At 46.0% G+C, this 25,977-nt stretch overlaps 4 protein-coding genes across 7 annotated transcripts in view; all 4 read left to right on the top strand.

Moving 5' to 3' along the window:
• Window positions 1–25,977, top strand: part of LOC114463167 (uncharacterized) — a 41,116-nt gene that overhangs the window by 9,172 nt on the left and 5,967 nt on the right. The window contains exons 15-16 of one of the 3 annotated variants that reach the window (XM_028446491.1): window positions 14,387–14,441; window positions 14,520–14,740. The gene's annotated coding sequence lies outside the window, so the exon portion shown is untranslated. Of the gene's footprint in view, window positions 1–14,386; window positions 14,442–14,519; window positions 14,909–25,977 lie in introns of those variants that run through there. The other 2 variants (XM_028446490.1, XM_028446489.1) reach the window with 2 other exon arrangements.
• Window positions 601–23,751, top strand: LOC114463434 (uncharacterized). The gene is made up of 13 exons (XM_028446980.1): window positions 601–724; window positions 2,151–2,699; window positions 2,777–3,051; window positions 3,163–3,226; window positions 3,320–3,438; window positions 3,604–4,009; window positions 4,095–4,188; window positions 10,729–10,959; window positions 21,827–22,598; window positions 22,687–22,902; window positions 22,971–23,197; window positions 23,271–23,536; window positions 23,616–23,751. The coding sequence occupies exons 2-12, from the start codon at window positions 2,155–2,157 to the stop codon at window positions 23,274–23,276; spliced, it is 2,955 nt and encodes a 984-aa protein (XP_028302781.1). The 5' UTR covers window positions 601–724; window positions 2,151–2,154; the 3' UTR covers window positions 23,277–23,536; window positions 23,616–23,751.
• LOC114463169 (serine-rich adhesin for platelets-like) lies at window positions 6,088–10,517 on the top strand. 2 transcript variants are annotated; one of them, XM_028446498.1, is made up of 6 exons: window positions 6,088–6,278; window positions 8,645–9,186; window positions 9,264–9,601; window positions 9,706–9,780; window positions 9,860–9,978; window positions 10,104–10,517. In XM_028446498.1, the coding sequence occupies exons 2-6, from the start codon at window positions 8,744–8,746 to the stop codon at window positions 10,386–10,388; spliced, it is 1,260 nt and encodes a 419-aa protein (XP_028302299.1). In that variant the 5' UTR covers window positions 6,088–6,278; window positions 8,645–8,743; the 3' UTR covers window positions 10,389–10,517. The 2 variants fall into 2 exon arrangements, with proteins under 2 accessions (XP_028302299.1, XP_028302298.1); XM_028446497.1 differs by lacking the exon at window positions 6,088–6,278 and adding an exon at window positions 7,077–7,198.
• LOC114463168 (uncharacterized) lies at window positions 11,372–25,977 on the top strand. The gene is made up of 10 exons (XM_028446496.1): window positions 11,372–11,788; window positions 11,877–12,092; window positions 12,161–12,399; window positions 12,473–12,738; window positions 12,819–13,061; window positions 13,146–13,702; window positions 13,798–14,128; window positions 25,061–25,118; window positions 25,211–25,265; window positions 25,344–25,977. Exons 1-6 carry the CDS (start codon window positions 11,485–11,487, stop codon window positions 13,483–13,485), a joined length of 1,608 nt encoding a protein of 535 aa, XP_028302297.1. The 5' UTR covers window positions 11,372–11,484; the 3' UTR covers window positions 13,486–13,702; window positions 13,798–14,128; window positions 25,061–25,118; window positions 25,211–25,265; window positions 25,344–25,977.

Here is a 25,977-nt window from a genome sequence, read left to right as displayed (position 1 = left end):
CGACAACTTCTATGAATACAGGTTTATTGTTACCAGTGGATGGAAGTGTAAGAAAATCATTACATTAAGACTCAAATAATAATAATTATCATCATCATCATCTGGTGTGATTTCAAGAGTTTCTATATGCAATATATAAAAGTGTGATTAAATATATAAATTGACTGTAGATGGTTTTATTGTTAAATGAAACAAATAAAAAGGTGTGATGTCACAACGTTTTCATACGATCCGGTGCGCGTGGCTACTTAGTATGCTGACTCCGCCCGCTCGCGGAGGTTGACGGGAGATTGACGGGCGTCCTCGGAGCGCCGGCGCTCGAGAGGCCTGCGAGGCGGGGCGGTCGCCCCAAGGGGGCCCCCGAAGATTGGCCCGGTCCCGTCTGAAGTGAACCATCGGTTCTCCCTGGTTCTCCTTGGTTCTCCCGAGCCTTTCCGATTCTGGTCGCTGATTGGCTGAGTGATCAAGTGCTAACTGCTCTGATTGGTTGGTTCTCCCTAGTTCTCCTTAGAGGAGGGCGGGCTCAGATTCTGCGTACTGTTCTGATTGGCTCGTTCTCCTTAGAGTGGGGGCGGGTCAAATAGGTTTAGTAGGCGGCCATGTTGCCATTGCCCTAGTTTGCATTTGATTTCCATCAGATCTCAAGCTACCGAGAGAAAAGTTAACTTTTCAATCGTTTCCCAGAACGTTCACAAACTTTCAAAAACTTTGAAAAACCATCCTGGTGAGTAATACATGTTTTATTATGTCAATTTTTGTAATCGGGGTATTTTACCGCCTTTTTGTTAGCTTTAATATCGTGAAATATGTAATGAAATGGACGGAATTCATGTTTAAACTGTCTAAGACCGCTGAAAATATGTTGCTTTGTTCCGTTTAAAATACCAATTAAAACTGTATTTCACGTTATTTAGCACCGGCGAAGGACCTTGTCAAATATTGAATGAAACTGTAATTACTACTGTATAAAAACGCTAATGTGTATAAACTGCTTAAGACCGCTGAAAATATGTTGCTTTGTTCCGTGTAAAATATTAACTAAAACTGTATTTCACGTTTTTTAACACTGGCGAAGGACCTTGTCAAATATTGAATGAAACTGTAATTACTACTGTATTAAACGCTGACCTGACGGCCAAAAAAAAGCAAAAAAACCAAATGTAAAGTATTTGTCTTGTATTCCATTTATCCATGTATTCAGTATTTAGTTGATGTTTAGTCATATTAAATAGCTGCAGTTAAATGGATGTTTATTAAACATTAAGCATTAAACATGAATGAATAACTGAATGCATTTTTAGAAGAAAAATACCACTAACGTGATTAATTTTGTTAAATTAATTAATTAATTAATAATTGAAATAATTTGAGAAGCATATCAATAAAACAGAATTCAGAAGGAAAATAATAAGTTGCCACTCAAAAGGTGTAGGTGGAAGTTCAAAGAACTTATAAGAAATCCTACCCCTCCTTTGTCATTTTATAGTGCTGTATTTACACAATTCATGTTCATAAAACAAAAAAAAATGAGAAGCATAACTAGATATATTATCGTTTGTTGCCTTAAAAGTAAAATATATAAAAGGAAACTGGAAAACTAGAGTATAATGTATTAGCGTTTATGGTTGTACAAACCAAGATAAAAGAAAAGGCAAAAACAAAAAACTTTTATACGTGTTCCCCACACCTCAACACATTATGTTAAATGGGGTAAAATAAGGGTACAGTAGATAGTATATAAAGCTTTCTTATCAAGGAGATATTTTTATTTGTTCATTAATGCTACAATTTTTGCTGTTTTGATTTTATAAATGTGTGGTTTTAATGCATAACACCAATCTTGTAATAATACCTGTTTTTTTAACCACATTATATTATTATTTAATGTGTGAATTGTCAAGCTTTTCTCTCTATCACACAATAGGCTGGTTTTTTCCACAGCTTGACCTTTGAAATTATGCATTTTCACAATAGGGTTGCTAAACAATAAGATGTAACAGGGACATGTTTGAACAAGACAAAACTCAAGATAGAATGGTCCTTTTGAAGTCTTATCTCGTGTGTGTGTGTGTGTGTGTGTGTGTGTGTTGGGGTGACCTGGGCATTGTTAATTTTAATCAACTCTTCTCTGCTTAATGTCTTCTTATTAGAAAAATGGACTACATTCCAAATTTCACCTGGTCCGACTCTGGAGAAATCATTCTGAAGCCAACACCGGATGCGCAGGCCTGTGCCCTTCAGGTGCAAGCCCGGAGCATGCTGATTGGTGGAGTGAAAGGGCCCGCCAGAGTGATTCAGGATGCAAAGCTGCGTGTCCACCATGGCCAAGGTGATGTGGAGGATTCCAACCTGCTCCTCAGCCAACATGACCTGCAGTTTGGCAAATATCGTGGCCAGACCTTCTACTGGCTCCTTTGCAATGACATGGGTTACGCTGTCATGATTGCGGCTGCTCATCTGAAGGAGCGTCAGGCTGGCCGTGATAACATGAGCCACACAATGCTGAACAAGGACAGCTTATGTTGCTACGCCAAGCTGTTCCCAGATGTCATGCGGGCTGTTGAGCAGAGGATGCTGTCCGATGGCTCCCTGATTCCAGCATCCTCCTCAGCACTGGATCACAAGGTGGTTGACTTTGGTAAACACGCCAAACTCACTTACAAAGATTTTTTCAAATCTTCTGTTTCTGAGGTGCAGAGGTGAGTGTCAGTGTGTTGATAAATACAAGGCAGCTCATGTTTCCTGCTGTCACCTGACGAACACTGTATTTGATTAGCTACAGGAACTGGCTCCGGAGGACCCCTGCTCGCTCAGCTGGTACAATGATGGACCAGCTGAGAAAGTACGTGCTGTGGAGGGATGAGCAGACGATGAAGGCCTCGACGTCTGCCTCCACCTCCGCCTCCTCCGCCTCTGCCTCCTCCACCTCCGCCGCCTCTGCCTCCTTTGCCTCCGCATCTCTCTGCCAGCCCTTCATCTGTGGTGCCTGTGAATGCTCCATCATCACCCTCACCTCCTCCTCCTCCTATGAGGAGAACAAAGAGGATCGCTGTCATAGGTATCTTCATTCCTGTCCCTTAAACATAGGTGTCTTTTCCCAGCAACTTCTCAAAAAGTCATTTTACGTGGTCCTAACCCTGCATTCTGTGCGCGCTTTTATAGCGTCGTCGTCTGATGATGATGATGATGATGCGGCGATGGTGTCTGCTGTGGAGGAAGTGGAAAAGTCCGACCTCCCTCTTAAGTACAAATAGATAATTTCAGTAAAATAAACCTCCCCTCTTTGGTTAATAATTTAGCGACCCACTGTATTTTGCAGCTTTGACTACTCCTACACCTACTCCGCCGCCCACCACGCCTACTCCCGGCCCCACAGCACCACAGGCTCCACCTCCACCTGCAGTGTTAAGACGCACTGCTGGAGTGTCTTCCGCGGACGTGAGTCTTTGTGATTTGTATTTATTTTGTTCATGGTGACGGTGTTTTTTAAACACAGACATGCAACACTCTGTAGGTGGCAATAATTTCTATTCACATTAATGATTTATTGATTTCCACCCCAGGTTTGTCTCCCTGATGCCTGGAGGGAGATGCTGCCCCCAGGACAGCATGCCTGGCTCAGCAGGGCTCTCTTCACCAGGGACTCAGCCGGAAAGGCAGCCCTGAAATCAGAGCTGCAGCTCTGGTACCACCCACCGGGACCACGGCACATCTACTTCCAGCCTCCAACCTCTCCTGAAGCCTTCTTCCAGCGTCCCTTCTTCCTCTGGATGCCGTACCGGGTGTGGCGCTGCCCCATCGTGTGCCCAGTCTGCAAGCACAAGATGACCTCGTGTGGCATATATAAGACAGTGCGGCGAGTGCTGGACCGCGACGGCTGGTACTACATGGGCACAGAGTACCTGGAGTGCCGGAGCTGTGGGAAGAAGTTGGCCTCCTGGTGCCTCAGCATCCTTGGCCAGCTGGCGCAGGAGTACCGATCACAGTTTCCCGCTGTGCTCACATACAGGTAGATCTGGATTTCACATTGCTGTTTCAATGTTGTGATATGCGGAGTAGATTGAATAAATCTCCTCCTGCTCCTTCTCCATCAGGCTGGCCTGTGATCGGCGCGTGCTCTCGCAGATGAGCGGTCGCACGCTGGGCAACAGCGCCACGAGGCTGTACACCTTCCTCCGTGAGGAGCACATAGTTCCCTGAGTCCTGCATTGCAGCCAGTGCCCTTCTGTCAGAAGCGAGCCTCAAAAAATGCATTGGTGTCTGTCCAACAGTCAAGCTCTTTTATATACTTCTCTGAGGGAGGGACCAAAGGGAAGACACAAAAGACTGCCACCGAAAGAAGGCAACAGAGGGGGCTGCTCCTGCCCGTGGCACATCCATTTCCAAGCGTGCAGTGCCATACATATTGCCGGATGAGAGGCCCTTCCGTTAGCCAACCATTCCACCTTGATAGACAGTTTCTGAGGTTTTTAAAAAATCCAGCAGTTACCACACTGAAAGTTAGCAGCTGGGTCAGCTTGATCGGAAACACCACTAGTGACCCAGTCAAAGCACATACACTACCCCAATCAGGTATTAAGCCACGGGCCAGGTCGCGTAGAGACGCCATCAGTGGCCTTATAGTAATAACCAACTCAGAAATAAGCTGAACACAGCAGAAATCTGCAGGGAAGAAGGACGACACGAACAACGATGGAGAGGAGGAGGAATAAAAAAAGACAACACTGACTACAGATGAGAATAAATCCTACATAAAAAAGGACAAAAAATAAATAAATAAATTTGTAATTGTGTTCAGAACAACCTAAGACTGTTTGACCAGAGAGACAAGCTTTGATGTAAATTTTCTGTGTTCAAAACAAGGGACGGGTCCTAGATAAGCAAACTGCTTCTCTCGTCTCCTTTTTCGGCATGTACAAAACAAAAAAAAGGAATAACAAAACTTCTGTGAATGCAACCATGTCGGAAATAAACTGAATAAATAAATAAAAATAAAAAAATCAATTATTTTAGTGCCTTAGGTGGACATTAGGCAGCAAAGTTAACAACGTGAATCAAAACAATATATAAACAGAAGACAGAATATTGCTTTGTCACAAAGAGCAATTGCTGAGTACGGCTGATAAACTCAAACCATTGTGTTTATCAACCACAAAAACGACCACAAGAAATTGGTATAACCTGCTTTACTCAATCCAAAAACAGAAACAAGAAGATTTGTATGTTATAACAGAAGAATGTAATTTCTATCCCATAAATTAAATCATACTGGAACAGTTTTGTAGCTGATATAAACTGGAAAAAAGTTTGGTCAATCCCCAATAAGTATCTGATCACCAACAAGGTAAAATAAGTGTCTTTTGAAATATTACATCGGTACTACCCAGTCAACCATTTCATGACCAAGTTTAAAAGAGACATTGATATAAATTGTTGCATTGTTGGAACCCAACCGGAAACAGTGCAACACCTCTTCTGGTCCTTCTCACACTCAAGGACTTTCTGGAAAGACTTCAGTCAATCTATCATTATCCATCTTTACAAAGACTTTGCACTGAAAAGGGAGGATATTGTCTTGTGTGTGTTATTTTTTATTTATTTTTTTTAAAAATAAACTTCTTGATTATTTTGGCAAAATATTACATTCATAAGTGTAAGTAAGCAATCAAAAACCAATCTTCATTCACTTTCATATTGATATAATAAATTACATAAATTTCATTTAAAAATCAGAAAATAAAAAGGCTCAGAAAACCATTTACATCTGTATGGTTTTTAAAATGTTTGATTGTATGTGAACCCCCTTAATTTTTAATTTTGCAAACAAACAGTATGCAAACAGAATACAAGGTGTCTATGCTCCCATTACTATTGTTTTTTTTTTTTTTTTAATTTTTAATTTAATTTAATTTAATTTTCTTGCCTTGTACCCCCTTTTGCTTGAAATGTTTGTTTTCATTCGGACGACACATTCATGTTTACCCAGAAGTGAAACATATTCAGCTTTTACTTGAGTGTGAGGGGGCGCTAACGCACTAATCTGTTCATTTACAACCTATAAAAATCAGTAAAAGAAGACCACATGGCCCAATGGTCAGGGCTTTCAGCTCCGGGGCTGAAGCTGGATACTATTGATCATTTTGGACTTAATTTGTGTTGCAAAACGTTTATTTTTCGTGGTATTTCGGGGTCCGGTTTTGTCCCCCTCTCAACAACCTGTGACGGAGTGTGTGCCCACGGAGGAGATAGAGAGTCCCTCACGGCAACCGGGAGGACAGGTAGCGACACACACACATCAAAACACGCCCTTAGCACCCGCAAATAAATCCCTTTATAACAATGCAGAGTACAGAGTATGTACACCTCTTTGTACATCCAACCTTGATTTCCTTGACGGGTTTTTTTTTTATTTTTAATTATTGTTATTAAATTTATTCATCAAACATTACATCAAGACTCAAATAATAACACTTTGCATTAATTTGGTTTCATTATTTAAAAAGTAACTGCTGTAATTGTATTTCAACAGTTTTTATATATAATATATGAATTGACTATAGAAGGTTTATTGTAAAAACAAACAAAAAACAGATCAACAATTTCGCCATAAATAATGTACCAATAGAATAGACATGTAAAAAAAATATTAAAATACATTAAGACAAATAACATTACTTGTGTAATGTAATTGTCATTTGGGAAAAAAGTGACAACCAGGTAAGATGTCATGATGTTTTCATGTGAGCTCCGCCCGCTCACGGAGATTGACGGGCGTCCTCGGAGCGGCGGCGCTCGGAGGGCCTGCGATGCGCGGCCTCGGTCGCTGGGGGGCCCCCGAAGATTGGCCCGGTCCCGTCTGAAGTGAATCATCGGTTCTCCCTGGTTCTCCTTGGTTCTCCTTAGCCTTCCCGATTCTGGTCGCTGATTGGCTGAGTGCTCAAGCGCTAACTGCTCTGATTGGTTGGTTCTCCTTAGTTCTCCTTAGAGGAGGGCGGGCTCAGATTCTGCGTACTGTTCTGATTGGCTCGTTCTCCTTAGAGTGGGGGCGGGTCAAATAGGTTTAGTAGGCGGCCATGTTGCCACCGCCCTAGTTTGCATTTGATTTCCATCAGATCGAAAGCTACCGAGAGAAAAGTTAACTTTTCAATCGTTTCCCAGAACGTTCACAAACTTTCAAAAACTTTGAAAAACCATCCTGGTGAGTAATACATGTTTTATTATGTCAATTTTTGTAATCGGGGTATTTTACCGCCTTTTTGTTAGCTTTAATATCGTGAAATATGTAATGAAATGGACGGAATTCATGTTTAAACTGTCTAAGACCGCTGAAAATATGTTGCTTTGTTCCGTTTAAAATACCAATTAAAACTGTATTTCACGTTATTTAGCACTGGCGAAGGACCTTGTCAAATATTGAATGAAACTGTAATTACTACTGTATAAAAACGCTAATGTGTATAAACTGTCTAAGACCGCTGAAAATATGTTGCTTTGTTCCGTGTAAAATACTAACTAAAACTGTATTTCACGTTTTTTAACACTGGCGAAGGACCTTGTCAAATATTGAATGAAACTGTAATTACTACTGTATTAAACGCTGACCTGACGGCCAAAAAAAGCAAAAAAACCAAATGTAAAGTATTTGTATTGTATTCCATTTATCCATGTATTCAGTATTTAGTTGATGTTTAGTCATATTAAATAGCTGTAGTTAAATGGATGTTTATTAAACATTAAGCATTAAACATGAATGAATAACTGAATGCATTTTTAGAAGAAAAATACCACTAACGTGATTAATTTTGTTAAGTTAATTAATTAATTAATAATTGAAATAATTTGAGAAGCATATCAATAAAACAGAATTCAGAAGGAAAATAATAAGTTGCCACTCAAAAGGTGTAGGTGGAAGTTCAAAGAACTTATAAGAAATCCTACCCCTCCTTTGTCATTTTATAGTGCTGTATTTACACAATTCATATTCATAAAACAAAAAAAAATGAGAAGCATAACTAGATATATTATCGTTTGTTGCCTTAAAAGTAAAATATATAAAAGGAAACTGGAGAACTAGAGTATAATGTATTAGCGTTTATGGTTGTACAAACCAAGATAAAAGAAAAGGCAAAAACAAAAAACTTTTATACGTGTTCCCCCACACCTCAACACAGTATGTTAAATGGGGTAAAATAAGGGTACAGTAGATAGTATATAAAGCTTTCTTATCAAGGAGATATTTTTATTTGTTCATTAATGCTACAATTTTTGCTGTTTTGATTTTATAAATGTGTGGTTTTAATGCATAACACCAATCTTGTAATAATACCTGTTTTTTTAACCACATTATATTATTATTTAATGTGTGAATTGTCAAGCTTTTCTCTCTATCACACAATAGGCTGGTTTTTTCCACAGCTTGACCTTTGAAATCATGCATTTTCACAATAGGGTTGCTAAACAATAAGATGTAACAGGGACATCTTTGAACAAGACAAAACTCAAGATAGAATGGTCCTTTTGAAGTCTTATCTCGTGTGTGTGTGTATGCGTGCGTGTGTGTGTGTGTGTGCGCGTGCGCGTGTTGGGGTGACCTGGGCATTGTTAATTTTAATCAACTCTTCTCTGCTTAATGTCTTCTTATTAGAAAAATGGACTACATTCCAAATTTCACCTGGTCCGACTCTGGAGAAATCATTCTGAAGCCAACACCGGATGCGCAGGCCTTCAGGTGCAAGCCCGGAGCATGCTGATTGGTGGAGTGAAAGGGCCCGCCAGAGTGATTCAGGATGCAAAGCTGCATGTCCACCATGGCCAAGGTGATGTGGAGGATTCCAACCTGCTCCTCAGCCAACATGACCTGCAGTTTGGCAAATATCGTGGCCAGACCTTCTACTGGCTCCTTAGCAACGACATGGGTTACGCTGTCATGATTGCGGCTGCTCATCTGAAGGAGCGTCAGGCTGGCCGTGATAACATGAGCCACACAATGCTGAACAAGGACAGCCTATGTTGCTACGCCAAGCTGTTCCCAGATGTCATGCGGGCTGTTGAGCAGAGGATGCTGTCCGATGGCTCCCTGATTCCAGCATCCTCCTCAGCACTGGATCACAAGGTGGTTGACTTTGGTAAACACACCAAACTCACTTACAAATATTTTTTCGAATCTTCTGTTGCTGAGGTGCAGAGGTGAGTGTCAGTGTGTTGATAAATACAAGGCAGCTCATGTTTCCTGCTGTCACCTGACAAACACTGTATTTGATTAGCTACAGGAACTGGCTCCGGAGGGCCCCTGCTCACTCACCTGGTACAATGATGGACCAGCTGAGAAAGTACGTGCTGTGGAGGGATGAGCAGACGATGAAGGCCTCGACGTCTGCCTCCTCCTCCGCCTCTGCCTCCTCCACCTCCGCCTCTGCCTCCACCTCCACCTCTGCCTCCACCTCCGCCTCTGCCTCTGCCTCCGCCTCTGCCTCCACCTCCACCTCTGCCTCCTCCACCTCCGCATCTGTCTCTGCCAGCCCTTCATCTGTGGTGCCTGTGAATGCTCCATCATCACCCTCACCTCCTCCTGTGAGGAGAACAAAGAGGATCGCTGTCATAGGTATCTTCATTCCTGTCCCTTAAACATAGGTGTCTTTTCCCAGCAACTTCTCAAAAAGTCATTTTATGTGGTCCTAACCCTGCATTCTGTGCGCGCTTTTATAGCGTCGTCTGATGATGATGATGATGATGCGGCGATGGTGTCTGCTGTGGAGGAAGTGGAAAAGTCCGACCTCCCTCGTAAGTACAAATAGATAATTTCAGTAAAATAAACCTCCCCTCTTTGGTTAATAATTTAGCGACCCACTGTATTTTGCAGCTTTGACTACTCCTACACCTACTCCGCCGCCCACCACACCTACTCCCGGCCCCACAGCACCACAGGCTCCACCTCCACCTGCAGTGTTAAGACGCACTGCTGGAGTGTCTTCCGCGGACGTGAGTCTTCGTGCTTAAAAAACACCGTCACCATGAACAAAATAAATACAAATCACAGACACGCAACACTCTGTAGGTGGCAATAATTTCTTTTCACATTAATGATTTATTGATTTCCACCCCAGGTTTGTCTCCCTGATGCCTGGAGGGAGACGCTGCCCCCAGGACAGCATGCCTGGCTCAGCAGGGCTCTCTTCACCAGGGACTCAGCCGGAAAGGCAGCCCTGAAATCAGAGCTGCAGCTCTGGTACCACCCACCGGGACCACGGCACATCTACTTCCAGCCTCCAACCTCTCCCGAAGCCTTCTTCCAGCGTCCCTTCTTCCTGTGGATGCCGTACCGGGTGTGGCGCTGCCCCATCTTGTGCCCAGTCTGCAAGCACAAGATGACCTCGTGTGGCATATATTAGACAGTGCGGCGAGTGCTGGACCGCGACGGCTGGTACTACATGGGCACAGAGTACCTGGAGTGCCGGAGCTGTGGGAAGAAGTTGGCCTCCTGGTGCCTCAGCATCCTTGGCCAGCTGGCGCAGGAGTACCGATCACAGTTTCCCGCTGTGCTCACATACAGGTAGATCTGGATTTCACATCGCTGTTTCAATGTTGTGATATGCGGAGTAGATTGAATAAATCTCCTCCTGCTCCTTCTCCATCAGGCTGGCCTGTGATCGGCGCGTGCTCTCGCAGATGAGCGGTCGCACGCTGGGCAACAGCGCCACGAGGCTGTACACCTTCCTCCGTGAGGAGCACACGAGGGCCTGGATGACTCGCTGCGTGCACTACATGCATGCATACAGTCAGTTCAACATGCCTAATGTTGAGAGGCCCCCACCTGCCATGTACCCCCAGATGGATCCCATCCCCGGCCCGCAGTGGATCCTGGCAGCCCATGGCAATCATTGCTATGGGCGAATCGAGGAGATGCAGGCCAGCATCACGTCTGTTTACGGCTCGATCCTGAAGATGGACTCCACTAAGAAGGTAACTGTCATGACAGCACTTGAATACGATGGGTCGTGAGTGAACTCTGACTACATGCATTATGTGCATCTGCGCAGATCACCAAGAAGCTGGCCGGACACGTCGCTGGGACCGCCGGGTCTATGACAAACGTCGGCAATGAGCACGGACAGGTCCTCATCTCCGTGCTGACGGTGGCCGAAGGCAACGGCCTGAAGGCCATGGCCCAGGGCCTGATGCGCCGGTACAAGCAGGCGGGGGTGGAGCCTCCCGTGGCGCTGTACGTCGACAGGGACTGCTGCTGCTCCAGCCAGGATGGACGCTCTGCTGCCGGGAGAATGTTCTCAGAGTGGTCCACCCTCAAAGTGAGGTTGGACATCTGGCATTTCATGTGCCGGCCGGCTGGCGTGGTGACCACCGACAGTCACCCTCTGTACGCGAACTTTATGCGCCGCATCTCTGCAGCCATTTTTGTCTGGGACCCGGAGGACGTTGCTCTCCTGAAGCGAGCCAAGGAGGCCGCGGTGCCCGGTGTCGCTGAAGGAGATGGCTCGATACTGTCGGCGTGCCACGCGAGGCACGGAGCTCACGGAGAGGTACCTGGACGACGTTCTGGACGCGTTCAAAGACGCCACGGACACCATGGGCGTCCCTCTCCTCGACGCAGACCGTGTGGAGCCCATTTGGGCCACGCAGCGCTGCCACGTGTGCTGCATCCAGGACCCTCCTCACGTGCCTCTCTACCTCCAAACCGGCCAGGTGACCATGGGTGGAGTCAGCCTCCCCGTGTACCGCTGCGCCAGAGGTTCCACCTCCTTGGAGTCGTTTCACCTCCACCGGTTCATCCCTGGTGAGTTGACACGACGACCGATGCGCTCTGCAGCCTCGTTCTCTGAATTGTCCCTCACCGATCTGACTTCTGTTGTGCGGTTTTAAAGGGACCAGTGCAAACGACATCCATTTTCAGCTCTACCTGCTGGAGGGGCTGACGAGGTGGAACGCAGACCGCAGCCGCGCGACCGTCCAGAGAGGTAGCCGAGGCCCACACCTCTGCTACAGCCCCCGGGAAATGGAGCACGCCAACCAGCTCTCGGTGGAGCTCTTTGGACAGCGTATGTTGGACGCATACTCGGATCCCTCGCGCCCGTACACAGGTTTGTGTTGTGAGAGAAAAGACGTGTAGAGGGGGGCGTGTCACTCACTTATTCACATGTTGTTACAGGAGAGCTGATTGGAGTGGGCTACCTTTTCGCCCAGACTGGCCAGGTCCTGGAGGACATCCCAGAGGACACGGAGGGACCTCAGGACGAGCAGCAGGTGGATGTGATTGAGGAGGGGGAAGAGGAGGAAGGGCAGGATGTTGACGAGGGCTTCCAGGATCTGATGTTTTACCTGGAAGGCCTCCTGCAAAATCCAGTTCCGCAGCCGCCGGCGTCTACGGCTCAGCCACAAACGGAGGAGGTGGGTAATAATAAATCCTTTATCGGTGCCTCCATCTGATCAACAGGACTAAGGATGGTCTTCTCCTCTACAGGTTTATGTGGGCGATGATGGCACTCCCGGCTACCAGCATGTGGTCGGACTGGCTGAACGTCTGGTCCAGCTGCGCTTGCTCAACTGTGTTTCTCAGAGGCAGGCGGAGGAGAAGGTGCAGTTGTGGCAGAGGCTGCCTGAGCGGGACAAAGCGCCACTCGTTTTTCCACCCAGGTTCAGGGACCAGTTGACACATGGCCGGTTTAAAAAGCCAAAGTCCTCCCGTGCGCCGACAGATTTACGGGCTGTGGTGGAGAGCTTGAGGAGGTGAGTGACACTAAACACACAAGACACGTGTTTCTGCCCTGCAAACGCACCACATTTACTTATTTGTGTATCTTTGGCAGATGTCTCAGCAGTCAGTGGAGCGGACCAGCGCAGAGTCCAGGAGTCAGCTGCCTGGTCGAAACGATCTCCATTCTCCTGTGCAAGATCTTTCCCCTGAACCGGACTATATCTGGTGTTCGAATCAGCCGCTGGAGTGACATCGTGTGTAACTACGGGTTCATCAGGGAGAACGTGCTAAGTCACCCGATGCTCTCCACAAAACTCCAGCTGTTTCAGATCAACCAGAAAACACTGACGCAGTGGTGAGAAACACACACACACACACTCGATGCAGCCTTTTGCTATTATCTGCTATGTGGATTCCTAACAATCATGTGCTCTACCAGGTTTAACAAGCGGAAGGCGCGTCAGGAGAACGTGGTTCTCTGTGTTGGCCAGATGGACAACATCCCACCGCTGACAGCCTGCAGCACGGAGGATGGCTGCGCCTTTTCACCACACAGCAATTGTCCATGTCCCTACACCACACATGGCCACCAGTGCTTCCCTTGTTGCCACCGCAACAGCAACCCCAGCAGCAGCAGCATCAGCACCAGCACCATCAGCACCAGCTATAGTGCTGCCTCCGCCACTGCCACCACCAGTGTTTGGACCTCAGACACAGAGGCTACCAAAAACCACTGCGTGGAAGCAGAAACAGTTGGACCTAAAAAAAGAGGAGGCTGAGAGGGAAGGACTGGCGTATGTTGGAAGGGCCAACTTTTCATGCAAATGTCAATTGTGCAAGCAGCCAAAGACCAAGGCATATGGACACAGCCGCTTCCACAGCAAGAAAAGGAAAACAATGATTCACTTTTGTGAGGCAACTGCTGGGGGTCAAACTGTGGAAGAATTGCTGAGTGAGAGGAAGCGGGAGGAGGACCAGCTTTGATTCCTCAATAAGGTACAAGCACGCCACCATAATGTTAACTTTCCCGCTTTATCTATTTTTATCATGGAATACACTGACTGACTGACTGCTGTTTCTCTTTTTCAAAGCGTGTCCATTTGTCATCCATGCCAGTCATACCGGTGGTGGTAATCTACAATGTCGCCACAGCTGCCCTGGGACATACTGACAGAAGCATGGCTGCATTTTTGCATCTACGGCCCCTCTGACCACCACCAACATTCATGCACAATTCATACCCATTCAGACGAGGCAATGTGGGTGAATTGCCAGATGAAGGATGAAGGTGTGAATACAGAGGTGTGAAAGCCAGGGCGACCCTTAAAGCCAGGTGAAGCACAATGAGGAGACTCATTCATCGTTGGAGCAGCAGCAGAGAAGGACCAGAGGACCACCGACGAACCCTGATTCCCGAACGAGGTACGACCACGACACCATAATGTTAACTACTTACTTACTGCTTTATCCATGAAATACAGCGACTCACTGCTGTTACTTATTACTACATTGGAATTTGATTTATTTTAAAGATGGACAACCACACTCTGCGAACCAGCAGGGACGAGCTTTTGCACTAAAAGAAAAGGTAACTATATAAGACTTCATTTTTAAAATAAACAACTATATTTATAATCCTTCACATTTTCTGCACTGACTTTCTGTTGCTAATTTCCACAGCTCTTCAAAACACGGCCAGCCAGACTGAAGAAAAAGGCAAAATAAAAATATTCAGGTTGCAAAAGTCAAAATACATTTAATGTAACATTGTTGCACTGCACTCACTGCTGTCCTTTCTTTTTTTCTTTCACAGTACTCCACAACAGAGCCACACAGACAGGAGAGGAGGCATCCGGGTGCAGCACCTGGAAACCACTGCTGATGATGATGGCAACCATCAAACGCCACAGCATTTTAAAGGACTTCCCCTATTGTAAGTGCTCTGTCCTCTCGTACGGGCATTTCCTTCATAAGAATGAAATATACTGTGAGGGGACAGGGGAGACCCTGGGCCTCTGGCTTTACGAGAGGCAGGTCCTGAGGACGACAAGGTGGAGGTTGGAAACCACCTACAACAATATGAAGAAAGGCATTGTCCCAGGGCCTGCTTCCAGGAGGCACTGACCGCAGCAGAAAACGAGGCAAACGGGCCACACAATATTGAGGTCAGCCAGGGCAAGATTTTGCCAAAGCACAGACCCGCAGGGCAGAACGGTGGAGGGGTGGCTGAGCGAGATGTGGGGTGGCATCACCAGTTAGGACATAAAGGAGATGGCGCTCTCTGCCCGGTGGGTCCAGGCCAAGCGTGATCGGCAGAAGATGGAGAGACAGGTGGAGCAGAGCAAGAGGGTGGACAGAGTGGGTGCAGTGGCGAGGGCTGATGGCGTCACCAGGAATGCCGTCAACCAGAGGAAGCGAAGGACACGAAAAGTGCTTAAAGACCTGTTGAGCAGAAAAGCCCCTACATGGACACAGAGCAAAGAGTGTTAAATTTGTGTGCAGTGTTGAAGTTAATTTTTTAATTTATGTGCAGTGTGTTTATAATTTAAGTGTTTTCTAATAAAAAAGCTCTGTTTAAAACCTTGATTTCCTTTTGTTTCACATTGAAAAGATTGAAAGAATCGATTGACTATAGGTTTTATTGTTAAAAAACAAAGAAAAAAGAATCCAATAACTTCTATGAATAGGATACAGGTTTATTGTACCAATGGATGGACATATTAAAAAATCATTACATTAAGACTCAAATAATAACACTTTGCATTACTTTGGTTTATTATTTATAAAGTAACTGGTGTGATTGTATTTCAAGAGTTTTTATATATAATATATAAATTGACTATAGAAGGTTTTATTGTAAAAACAAACAAAAAACAGATCAACAATTTTATCATAAATAATGTACCAATAGAATAGACATGTAAAAAGGAAAAAAAAAACATTAAGACAAATAACATTACTTGTGTAATGTAATTGTCATTTGGGAAAAAAGTGACAACCAGGTAAGATGTCATGATGTTTTCATGTGAGCTCCGCCCGCTCACGGAGATTGACGGGCGTCCTCGGAGCGGCGGCGCTCGGAGGGCCTGCGATGCGCGGCCTCGGTCGCTGGGGGGCCCCCGAAGATTGGCCCGGTCCCGTCTGAAGATAAGCAAACTGCTTCTCTCGTCTCCTTTTTCGGCATGTACAAAACAAAAAAAAAGGAATAACAAAACTTCTGTGAATGCAACCATGTCGGAAATAAACTGAATAAATAAATAAAAATAAAAAAATATCAATTATTTTAGTGCCTTAGGTGCACATTAGGCAGCAAAGTTAACAACGTGAATCAAAACAATATATAAACAGAAGACAGAATATTGCTTTCTCACAAAGAGCAATTGCTGAGTACGGCTGATAAACTCAAACCATTGTGTTTATCAACCACAAAAACAACCACAAGAAATTGGTATAACCTGCTTTACTCAATCCAAAAACAGAAACACGAAGATTTGTATATTATAACAGAAGAATGTAATTTCTATCCCATAAATTAAATCATACTGGAACAGTTTTGTAGCTGATATAAAAAGTTTGGTCAATCCCCAATAAGTATCTGATCACCAACAAGGTAAAAGAAGTGTCTTTTGAAATATTACATCGGTACTACCCAGTCAACCATTTCATGACCAAGTTTAAAAGAGACATTGATATAAATTGTTGTATTGTTGGAACCCAACCGGAAACAGTGCAACACCTCTTCTGGTCCTTCTCACACTCAAGGACTTTCTGGAAAGACTTCAGTCAATCTATCATTATCCATCTTTACAAAGACTTTGCACTGAAAAGGGAGGATATTGTCTTGTGTGTGTTATTTTTTATTTTTTTTTTTAAAATAAACTTCTTGATTATTTTGGCAAAATATTACATTCATAAGTGTAAGTAAGCAATCAAAAACCAATCTTCATTCACTTTCATATTGATATAATAAATTACATAAATTTCATTTAAAAATCAGAAAATAAAAAGGCTCAGAAAACCATTTACATCTGTACAGTTTTTAAAATGTTTGATTGTATGTGAACCCCCTTAATTTTTAACATATTCAGCTTTAACTTGAGTGTGAGGGGGCGCTAGCGCACTAATCTGTTCATTTACAACCTATAAAAATCAGTAAAAGAAGACCACATGGCCCAATGGTCAGGGCTTTCAGCTCCGGGGCTGAAGCTGGATACTATTGATCATTTTGGACTTAATTTGTGTTGCAAAACGTTTATTTTTCGTGGTATTTCGGGGTCCGGTTTTTTCCCTCCTCTCAACAACCTGTGACGGAGTGTGTGCCCACGGAGGAGATAGAGAGTCCCACACGGCAACCGGGAGGACAGGTAGCGACACACACACATCAAAACACGCCCTTAGCACCCGCAAATAAATCCCTTTATAACAATGCAGAGTACAGAGTATGTACACCTCTTTGTACATCCAACCTTGATTTCCTTGACGGGTTTTTTTTTTATTTTTAATTATTGTTATTAAATTTATTCATCAAACATTGCATTAAGACTCAAATAATAACACTTTGCATTATTTTGGTTTATTATTTAAAAAGTAACTGCTGTAATTGTATTTCAACAGTTTTTATATATAATATATGAATTGACTATAGAAGGTTTATTGTAAAAACAAACAAAAAACAGATCAACAATTTCGCCATAAATAATGTACCAATAGAATAGACATGTAAAAAAAAATATTAAAATACATTAAGACAAATAACATTACTTGTGTACTGTAATTGTCATTTGGGAAAAAAGTGACAACCAGGTAAGATGTCATGATGTTTTCATGTGAGCTCCGCCCGCTCACGGTGATTGACGGGCGTCCTCGGAGCGGCGGCGCTCGGAGGGCCTGCGATGCGCGGCCTCGGTCGCTGGGGGGCCCCCGAAGATTGGCCCGGTCCCGTCTGAAGTGAATCATCGGTTCTCCCTGGTTCTCCTTGGTTCTCCTTAGCCTTCCCGATTCTGGTCGCTGATTGGCTGAGTGCTCAAGCGCTAACTGCTCTGATTGGTTGGTTCTCCCTAGTTCTCCTTAGTTCTCCTTAGAGGAGGGCGGGCTCAGATTCTGCGTACTGTTCTGATTGGCTCGTTCTCCTTAGAGTGGGGGCGGGTCAAATAGGTTTAGTAGGCGGCCATGTTGCCACCGCCCTAGTTTGCATTTGATTTCCATCAGATCTCAAGCTACCGAGAGAAAAGTTACCTTTTCAATCGTTTCCCAGAACGTTCACAAACTTTCAAAAACTTTGAAAAACCATCCTGGTGAGTAATACATGTTTTATTATGTCAATTTTTGTAATCGGGGTATTTTACCGCCTTTTTGTTAGCTTTAATATCGTGAAATATGTAATGAAATGGACGGAATTCATGTTTAAACTGTCTAAGACCGCTGAAAATATGTTGCTTTGTTCCGTTTAAAATACCAATTAAAACTGTATTTCACGTTATTTAGCACCGGCGAAGGACCTTGTCAAATATTGAATGAAACTGTAATTACTACTGTATAAAAACGCTAATGTGTATAAACTGCTTAAGACCGCTGAAAATATGTTGCTTTGTTCCGTGTAAAATACTAACTAAAACTGTATTTCATGTTTTTTAACACTGGCGAAGGACCTTGTCAAATATTGAACGAAACTGTAATTACTACTGTATTAAACGCTGACCTGACGGCCAAAAAAAGCAAAAAAACCAAATGTAAAGTATTTGTCTTGTATTCCATTTATCCATGTATTCATTATTTAGTTGATGTTTAGTCATATTAAATAGCTGTAGTTAAATGGATGTTTATTAAACATTAAGCCTTAAACATGAATGAATAACTGAATGCATTTTTAGAAGAAAAATACCACTAACGTGATTAATTTTGTTAAATTAATTAATTAATTAATAATTGAAATAATTTGAGAAGCATATCAATAAAACAGAATTCAGAAGGAAAATAATAAGTTGCCACTCAAAAGGTGTAGGTGGAAGTTCAAAGAACTTATAAGAAATCCTACCCCTCCTTTGTCATTTTATAGTGCTGTATTTACACAATTCATATTCATAAAACAAAAAAAATGAGAAGCATAACTAGATATATTATCATTTGTTGCCTTAAAAGTAAAATATATAAAAGGAAACTGGAGAACTAGAGTATAATGTATTAGCGTTTATGGTTGTACAAACCAAGATAAAAGAAAAGGCAAAAACAAAAAACTTTTATACGTGTTCCTCCACACCTCAACACAATATGTTAAATGGGGTAAAATAAGGGTAAAGCTTTCTTATCAAGGAGATATTTTTATTTGTTCATTAATGCTACAATTTTTGCTGTTTTGATTTTATAAATGTGTGGTTTTAATGCATAACACCAATCTTGTAATAATACCTGTTTTTTTAACCACATTATATTATTATTTAATGTGTGAATTGTCAAGCTTTTCTCTCTATCACACAATAGGCTGGTTTTTTCTACAGCTTGACCTTTGAAATTATGCATTTTCACAATAGGGTTGCTAAACAATAAGATGTAACAGGGACATGTTTGAACAAGACAAAACTCAAGATAGAATGGTCCTTTTGAAGGCTTATCTCGTGTGATGACACCTCTGCATCTCCTTGGTGGGATGGGAAATCTTAGCTTCAAAGAGTCTTCAGAACTCGTTCAGTTCAGTTCAGTTGTGTGTGTGTGTGTGTGTGTGTGTGTGTGTGCGCGTGTGCGTGCGTGTGCATGCGCGTGTTGGGGTGACCTGGGCATTGTTAATTTTAATCAACTCTTCCCTGCTTAATGTCTTCTTATTAGAAAAATGGACTACATTCCAAATTTCACCTGGTCTGACTCTGGAGAAATCATTCTGAAGCCAACACCGGATGCGCAGGCCTATGCCCTTCAGGTGCAAGCCGGGAGCATGCTGATTGGTGGAGTGAAAGGGCCAGCCAGAGTGATTCAGGATGCAAAGCTGCGTGTCCACCATGGCCAAGGTGATGTGGAGGATTCCAACCTGCTGCTCAGCCAACATGACCTGCAGTTTGGCAAATATCGTGGCCAGACCTTCTACTGGCTCCTTTGCAACGACATGGGTTACGCTGTCATGATTGCGGCTGCTCATCTGAAGGAGCGTCAGGCTGGCCGTGATAACATGAGCCACACAATGCTGAACAAGGACAGCCTATGTTGCTACGCCAAGCTGTTCCCAGATGTCATGCGGGCTGTTGAGCAGAGGATGCTGTCCGATGGCTCCCTGATTCCAGCATCCTCCTCAGCACTGGATCACAAGGTGGTTGGCTTTGGTAAACACACCAAACTCACTTACAAAGATTTTTTCTAATCTTCTATTGCTGAGGTGCAGAGTGTGTTGATAAATACAAGGCAGCTCATGTTTCCTGCTGTCACCTGACAAACACTGTATTTGATTAGCTACAGGAACTGGCTCCGGAGGACCCCTGCTCGCTCAGCTGGTACAATGATGGACCAGCTGAGAAAGTACGTGCTGTGGAGGGATGAGCAGACGATGAAGGCCTCCTCCACCTCCGCCTCTGCCTCCTTCGCCTCCGCATCTTTCTCTGCCAGCCCTTCATCTGTGGTGCCTGTGAATGCTCCATCACCCTCACCTCCTCCTCCTCCTGTGAGGAGAACAAAGAGGATCGCTGTCATATGTATCTTCATTCCTGTCCCTTAAACATAGGTGTCTTTTCCCAGCAACTTCTGAAAAAGTCATTTTACGTGGTCCTAACCCTGCATTCTGTGCGCGCTTTTATAGCGTCGTCGTCTGATGATGATGATGATGATGATGATGATGCGGCGATGGTGTCTGCTGTGGAGGAAGTGGAAAAGTCCGACCTTCCTCGTAAGTACAAATAGATAATTTCAGTAAAATAAACCTCCCCTCTTTGGTTAATAATTTAGCGACCCACTGTATTTTGCAGCTTTGACTACTCCTACACCTACTCCGCCGCCCACCACGCCTACTCCCGGCCCCACAGCACCACAGGCTCCACCTCCACCTGCAGTGTTAAGACGCACTGCTGGAGTGTCTTCCGCGGACGTGAGTCTTTGTGATTTGTATTTATTTCGTTCATGGTGACGGTGTTTTTTAAGCACGGACATGCAACACTCTGTAGGTGGCAATAATTTCTATTCACATTAATGATTTATTGATTTCCACCCCAGGTTTGTCTCCCTGATGCCTGGAGGGAGACGCTGCCCCCAGGACAGCATGGCTGGCTCAGCAGGGCTCTCTTCACCAGGGACTCAGCCGGAAAGGCAGCCCTGAAATCAGAGCTGCAGCTCTGGTACCACCCACCGGGACCACGGCACATCTACTTCCAGCCTCCAACCTCTCCTGAAGCCTTCTTCCAGCGTCCCTTCTTCCTGTGGCTGCCGTACCGGGTGTGGCGCTGCCCCATTGTGTGCCCAGTCTGCAAGCACAAGATGACCTCGTGTGGCATATATAAGACAGTGCGGCGAGTGCTGGACCGCGACGGCTGGTACTACATGGGCACAGAGTACCTGGAGTGCCGGAGCTGTGGGAAGAAGTTGGCCTCCTGGTGCCTCAGCATCCTTGGCCAGCTGGCGCAGGAGTACCGATCACAGTTTCCCGCTGTGCTCACATACAGGTAGATCTGGATTTCACATCGCTGTTTCAATGTTGTGATATGCGGAGTAGATTGAATAAATCTCCTCCTGCTCCTTCTCCATCAGGCTGGCCTGTGATCGGCGCGTGCTCTCGCAGATGAGCGGTCGCACGCTGGGCAACAGCGCCACGAGGCTGTACACCTTCCTCCGTGAGGAGCACACGAGGGCCTGGATGACTCGCTGCGTCCACTACATGCATGCATACAGTCAGTTCAACATGCCTAATGTTGAGAGGCCCCCACCTGCCATGTACCCCCAGATGGATCCCATCCCCGGCCCGCAGTGGATCCTGGCAGCCCATGGCAAACATTGCTATGGGCGAATCGAGGAGATGCAGGCCAGCATCACGTCTGTTTACGGCTCGATCCTGAAGATGAACTCCACTAAGAAGGTAACTGTCATGACAGCGCTTGAATACGATGGGTCGTGAGTGAACTCTGACTACATGCATTATGTGCATCTGTGCAGATCACCAAGAAGCTGGCCGGACACGTCGCTGGGACCGCCGGGTGGGTGACAAACGTCGGCAATGAGCACGGACAGGTCCTCATCTCCGTGCTGACGGTGGCCGAAGGCAACGGCCTGAAGGCCATGGCCCAGGGCCTGATGCGCCGGTACAAGCAGGCGGGGGTGGAGCCTCCCGTGGCGCTGTACGTCGACAGGGACTGCTGCTGCTCCAGCCAGGACGGACGCTCCGCCGCCGGGAGAATGTTCTCAGAGTGGTCCACCCTCAAAGTGAGGTTGGACATCTGGCATTTCATGCGCCGGCTGGCTGGCGTGGTGACCACCGACAGTCACCCTCTGTACACAAACTTTATGCGCCGCATCTCCACAGCCATTTTTGTCTGGGACCCGGAGGACGTTGCTCTCCTGAAGCGAGCCAAGGAGGCCGCGGTGCCCGGCTCCTGGGGCACTGTGTCGCTGAAGGAGATGGCTCGACACTGTCGGCGTGCCACGCGAGGCACGGAGCTCACGGAGAGGTACCTGGACGACGTTCTGGACGCGTTCAAAGATGCCACGGACACCATGGGCGTCCCTCTCCTCGACGCAGACCGCGTGGAGCCCATTTGGGCCACGCAGCGCCGCCACGTGTGCTGCATCCAGGACCCTCCTCACGTGCCTCTCTACCTCCAAACCGGCCAGGTGACCATGGGTGGAGTCAGCCTCCCCGTGTACCGCTGCGCCAGAGGTTCCACCTCCTTGGAGTCGTTTCACCTCCACCTCAACCGGTTCATCCCTGGTGAGTTGACACGACGACCGATGCGCTCTGCAGCCTCGCTCTCTGAATTGTCCCTCACCGATCTGACTTCTGTTGTGCGGTTTTAAAGGGACCAGTGCAAACAACATCCATTTTCAGCTCTACCTGCTGGAGGGGCTGACGAGGTGGAACGCAGACCGCAGCCGCGCGACCGTCCAGAGAGGTAGCCGAGGCCCACACCTCTGCTACAGCCCCCGGGAAATGGAGCACGCCAACCAGCTCTCGGTGGAGCTATTTGGGCAGCGTATGTTGGACGCACACTCGGATCCCTCGCGTCCGTACACAGGTTTGTGTTGTGAGAGAAAAGACGTGTAGAGGGGGGCGTGTCACTCACTTATTCACATATTGTTACAGGAGAGCTGATTGGAGTGGCCTATCTTTTCGCCCAGACTGGCCAGGTCCTGGAGGACATCCCAGAAGACACGGAGGGACCTCAGGATGAGCAGCAGGTGGATGTGATTGAGGAGGAAGGGCAGGACGTTGACGAGGGCTTTCAGGATCTGATGTTTTACCTGGAAGGCCTCCTGCAAAATCCAATTCTACAGTCGCCGGCGTCTATGGCTCAGTCACAAACGGAGGAGGTGGGTAACAATAAATCCTTTATCGGTGCCTCCATCTGATCAACGGGACTGAGGACGGTCTTCTCTTCTACAGGTTTAAGTGGGCGATGATGGCACTCCCGGCTACCAGCATGTTGTCGGACTGGCTGAACGTCTGGTCCAGCTGCGCTTGCTCAACTGTGTTTCTCAGAGGCAGGCGGAGGAGATAGTGCAGTTGTGGCAGAGGCTGCCTGAGCGGGACAAAGCACCACTCGTTTTTCCACCCAGGTTCAGGGACCAGTTGACGCATGGTCGGTTTAAAAAACCAAAGTCCTCCCGTGCGCCGACAGATTCACGGGCTGGGGTGGAGAGCTTGAGGAGGTGAGTGACACTAAACACACAGACACGTGTTTCTGCCCTGCAAACGCACCACATTTACTTTTTTGTGTATCTTTGGCAGATGTCTCAGCAGTCAGGGGAGCGGACCAGCGCAGAGTCCAGGAGTCAGCCGCCTGGTGGAAACGATCTGCATTCTCCTGTGCAAGATCTTTCCCCAGAACCGGACTATATCTGGTGTTCGAATCAGCCGCTGGAGTGACATTGTGCGTAACTACAGGTTCATCAGGGAGAACGTGCTAAGTCACCCGATGCTCTCCACAAAACTCCAGCTGTTTGAGATCAACCAGAAAACACTGACGCAGTGGTGAGAAACACACACACACACACACACACACACACACACGATGCAGCCTTTTGCTATTATCTGCTATGTGGATTCCTAACAATCATTTGCTCTACCAGGTTTAACAAGCGGAAGGCGCGTCAGGAGAAAGTGGTTCTCTGTGTTGGCCAGATGGACAACATCCCACCGCTGACAGGCGACCCTCAGCCTGCAGCACGGAGGATGGCTGCGCCTTTTCATCACACAGCAATTGTCCATGTCCCTACACCACACATGGCCACCAGTGCTTCCCTTGTTGCCACCGCAACAGCAACCCCAGCAGCAGCAGCATCAGCACCAGCACCATCAGCACCAGCTATAGTGCTGCCTCCGCCACTGCCACCACCAGTGTTTGGACCTCAGACACAGAGGCTACCAAAAACCACTGCGTGGAAGCAGAAACAGTTGGACCTAAAAAAAGAGGAGGCTGAGAGGGAAGGACTGGCGTATGTTGGAAGGGCCAACTTTTCATGCAAATGTCAATTGTGCAAGCAGCCAAAGACCAAGGCATATGGACACAGCCGCTTCCACAGCAAGAAAAGGAAAACAATGATTCACTTTTGTGAGGCAACTGCTGGGGGTCAAACTGTGGAAGAATTGCTGAGTGAGAGGAAGTGGGAGGAGGACCAGCTTTGATTCCTCAATAAGGTACAAGCACGCCACCATAATGTTAACTTTCCCGCTTTATCTATTTTTATCATGGAATACACTGACTGACTGACTGCTGTTTCTCTTTTTCAAAGCGTGTCCATTTGTCATCCATGCCAGTCATACTGGTGGTGGTGATCTACAATGTCGCCACAGCTGCCCTGGGACATACTGACAGAAGCATGGCTGCATTTTTGCATCTACGGCCCCTCTGACCACCACCAACATTCATGCACAATTCATACCCATTCAGACGAGGCAATGTGGGTGAAGTGCCGGATGAAGGATGAAGGTGTGAATACAGAGGTGTGAAAGCCAGGGCGGCCCTTAAAGCCAGGTGAAGCACAATGAGGAGACTCATTCATCGTTGGAGCAGCAGCAGAGAAGGACCAGAGGACCACCGACGAACACCGATTCCCGAACGAGGTACGACCACGACACCATAATGTTAACTACTTACTTACTGCTTTATGCATGAAATACAGCGACTCACTGCTGTTACTTATTTCTGCATTGGAATTTGATTTATTTTAAAGATGGACAACCACACTCTTTGCGAACCAGCAGGGACGAGCTTTTGCACTAAAAGAAAAGGTAACTATATAAGACTTCATTTTTAAAATAAACAACTTTATTTATAATCCTTCACATTTTCTGCACTGACTTTCTGTTGCTAATTTCCACAGCTCTTCAAAACACGGCCAGCCAGACTGAAGAAAAAGGCAAATTAGAAATATTCAGGTTGCAAAAGTCAAAATACATTTAATGTAACATTGTTGCACTGCACTCACTGCTGTCCTTTCTTTTTTTCTTTCACAGTACTCCACAACAGAGCCACACAGACAGGAGAGGAGGCATCCGGGTGCAGCACCTGGAAACCACTGCTGACGATGATGGCAACCATCAAACGCCACAGCATTTTAAAGGACTGCCCCTATTGTAAGTGCTCTGTCCTCTCGTACGGGCATTTCATTCATAAGAATGAAATATACTGTGAGGGTACAGGGGAGACCCTGGGCCTCTGGCTTTATGAGAGGCAGGTCTCGAGGACGACAAGGTGGAGGTTGGAAACCACCTACAACAATATGAAGAAAGGCATTGTCCCAGCGCCTGCTTCCAGGAGGCACTGTCCTAAGTGTGGGCAGCAAAAAACGAGACAAACGGGCCACACAATATTGAGGTCAGCCAGGGCAAGCTTTTGCCAAAGCACAGACCCGCAGGGCAGAACGGTGGAGGAGTGGCTGACCGAGATGTGGGGTGGCATCACCAGTTAGGACATGAAGGAGATGGCGCTCTCTGCCCGGTGGGTCCAGGCAAAGCGTGATCGGCAGAAGATGGAGAGACAGGTGGAGCAGAGCGAGAGGGTGGACAGAGTGGGTGCAGTGGCGAGGGCTGATGGCGTCACCAGGAATGCCGTCAACCTGAGGAAGCGAAGGACACGAAAAGTGCTTAA

Source organism: Gouania willdenowi, chromosome 5 (genome assembly GCF_900634775.1).
Source record: "Gouania willdenowi chromosome 5, fGouWil2.1, whole genome shotgun sequence".
NCBI lineage: Eukaryota > Metazoa > Chordata > Actinopteri > Blenniiformes > Gobiesocidae > Gouania > Gouania willdenowi.
Note: the sequence above shows the minus strand (reverse complement) of the source record. Positions and strands in the feature narration are given on the sequence as shown.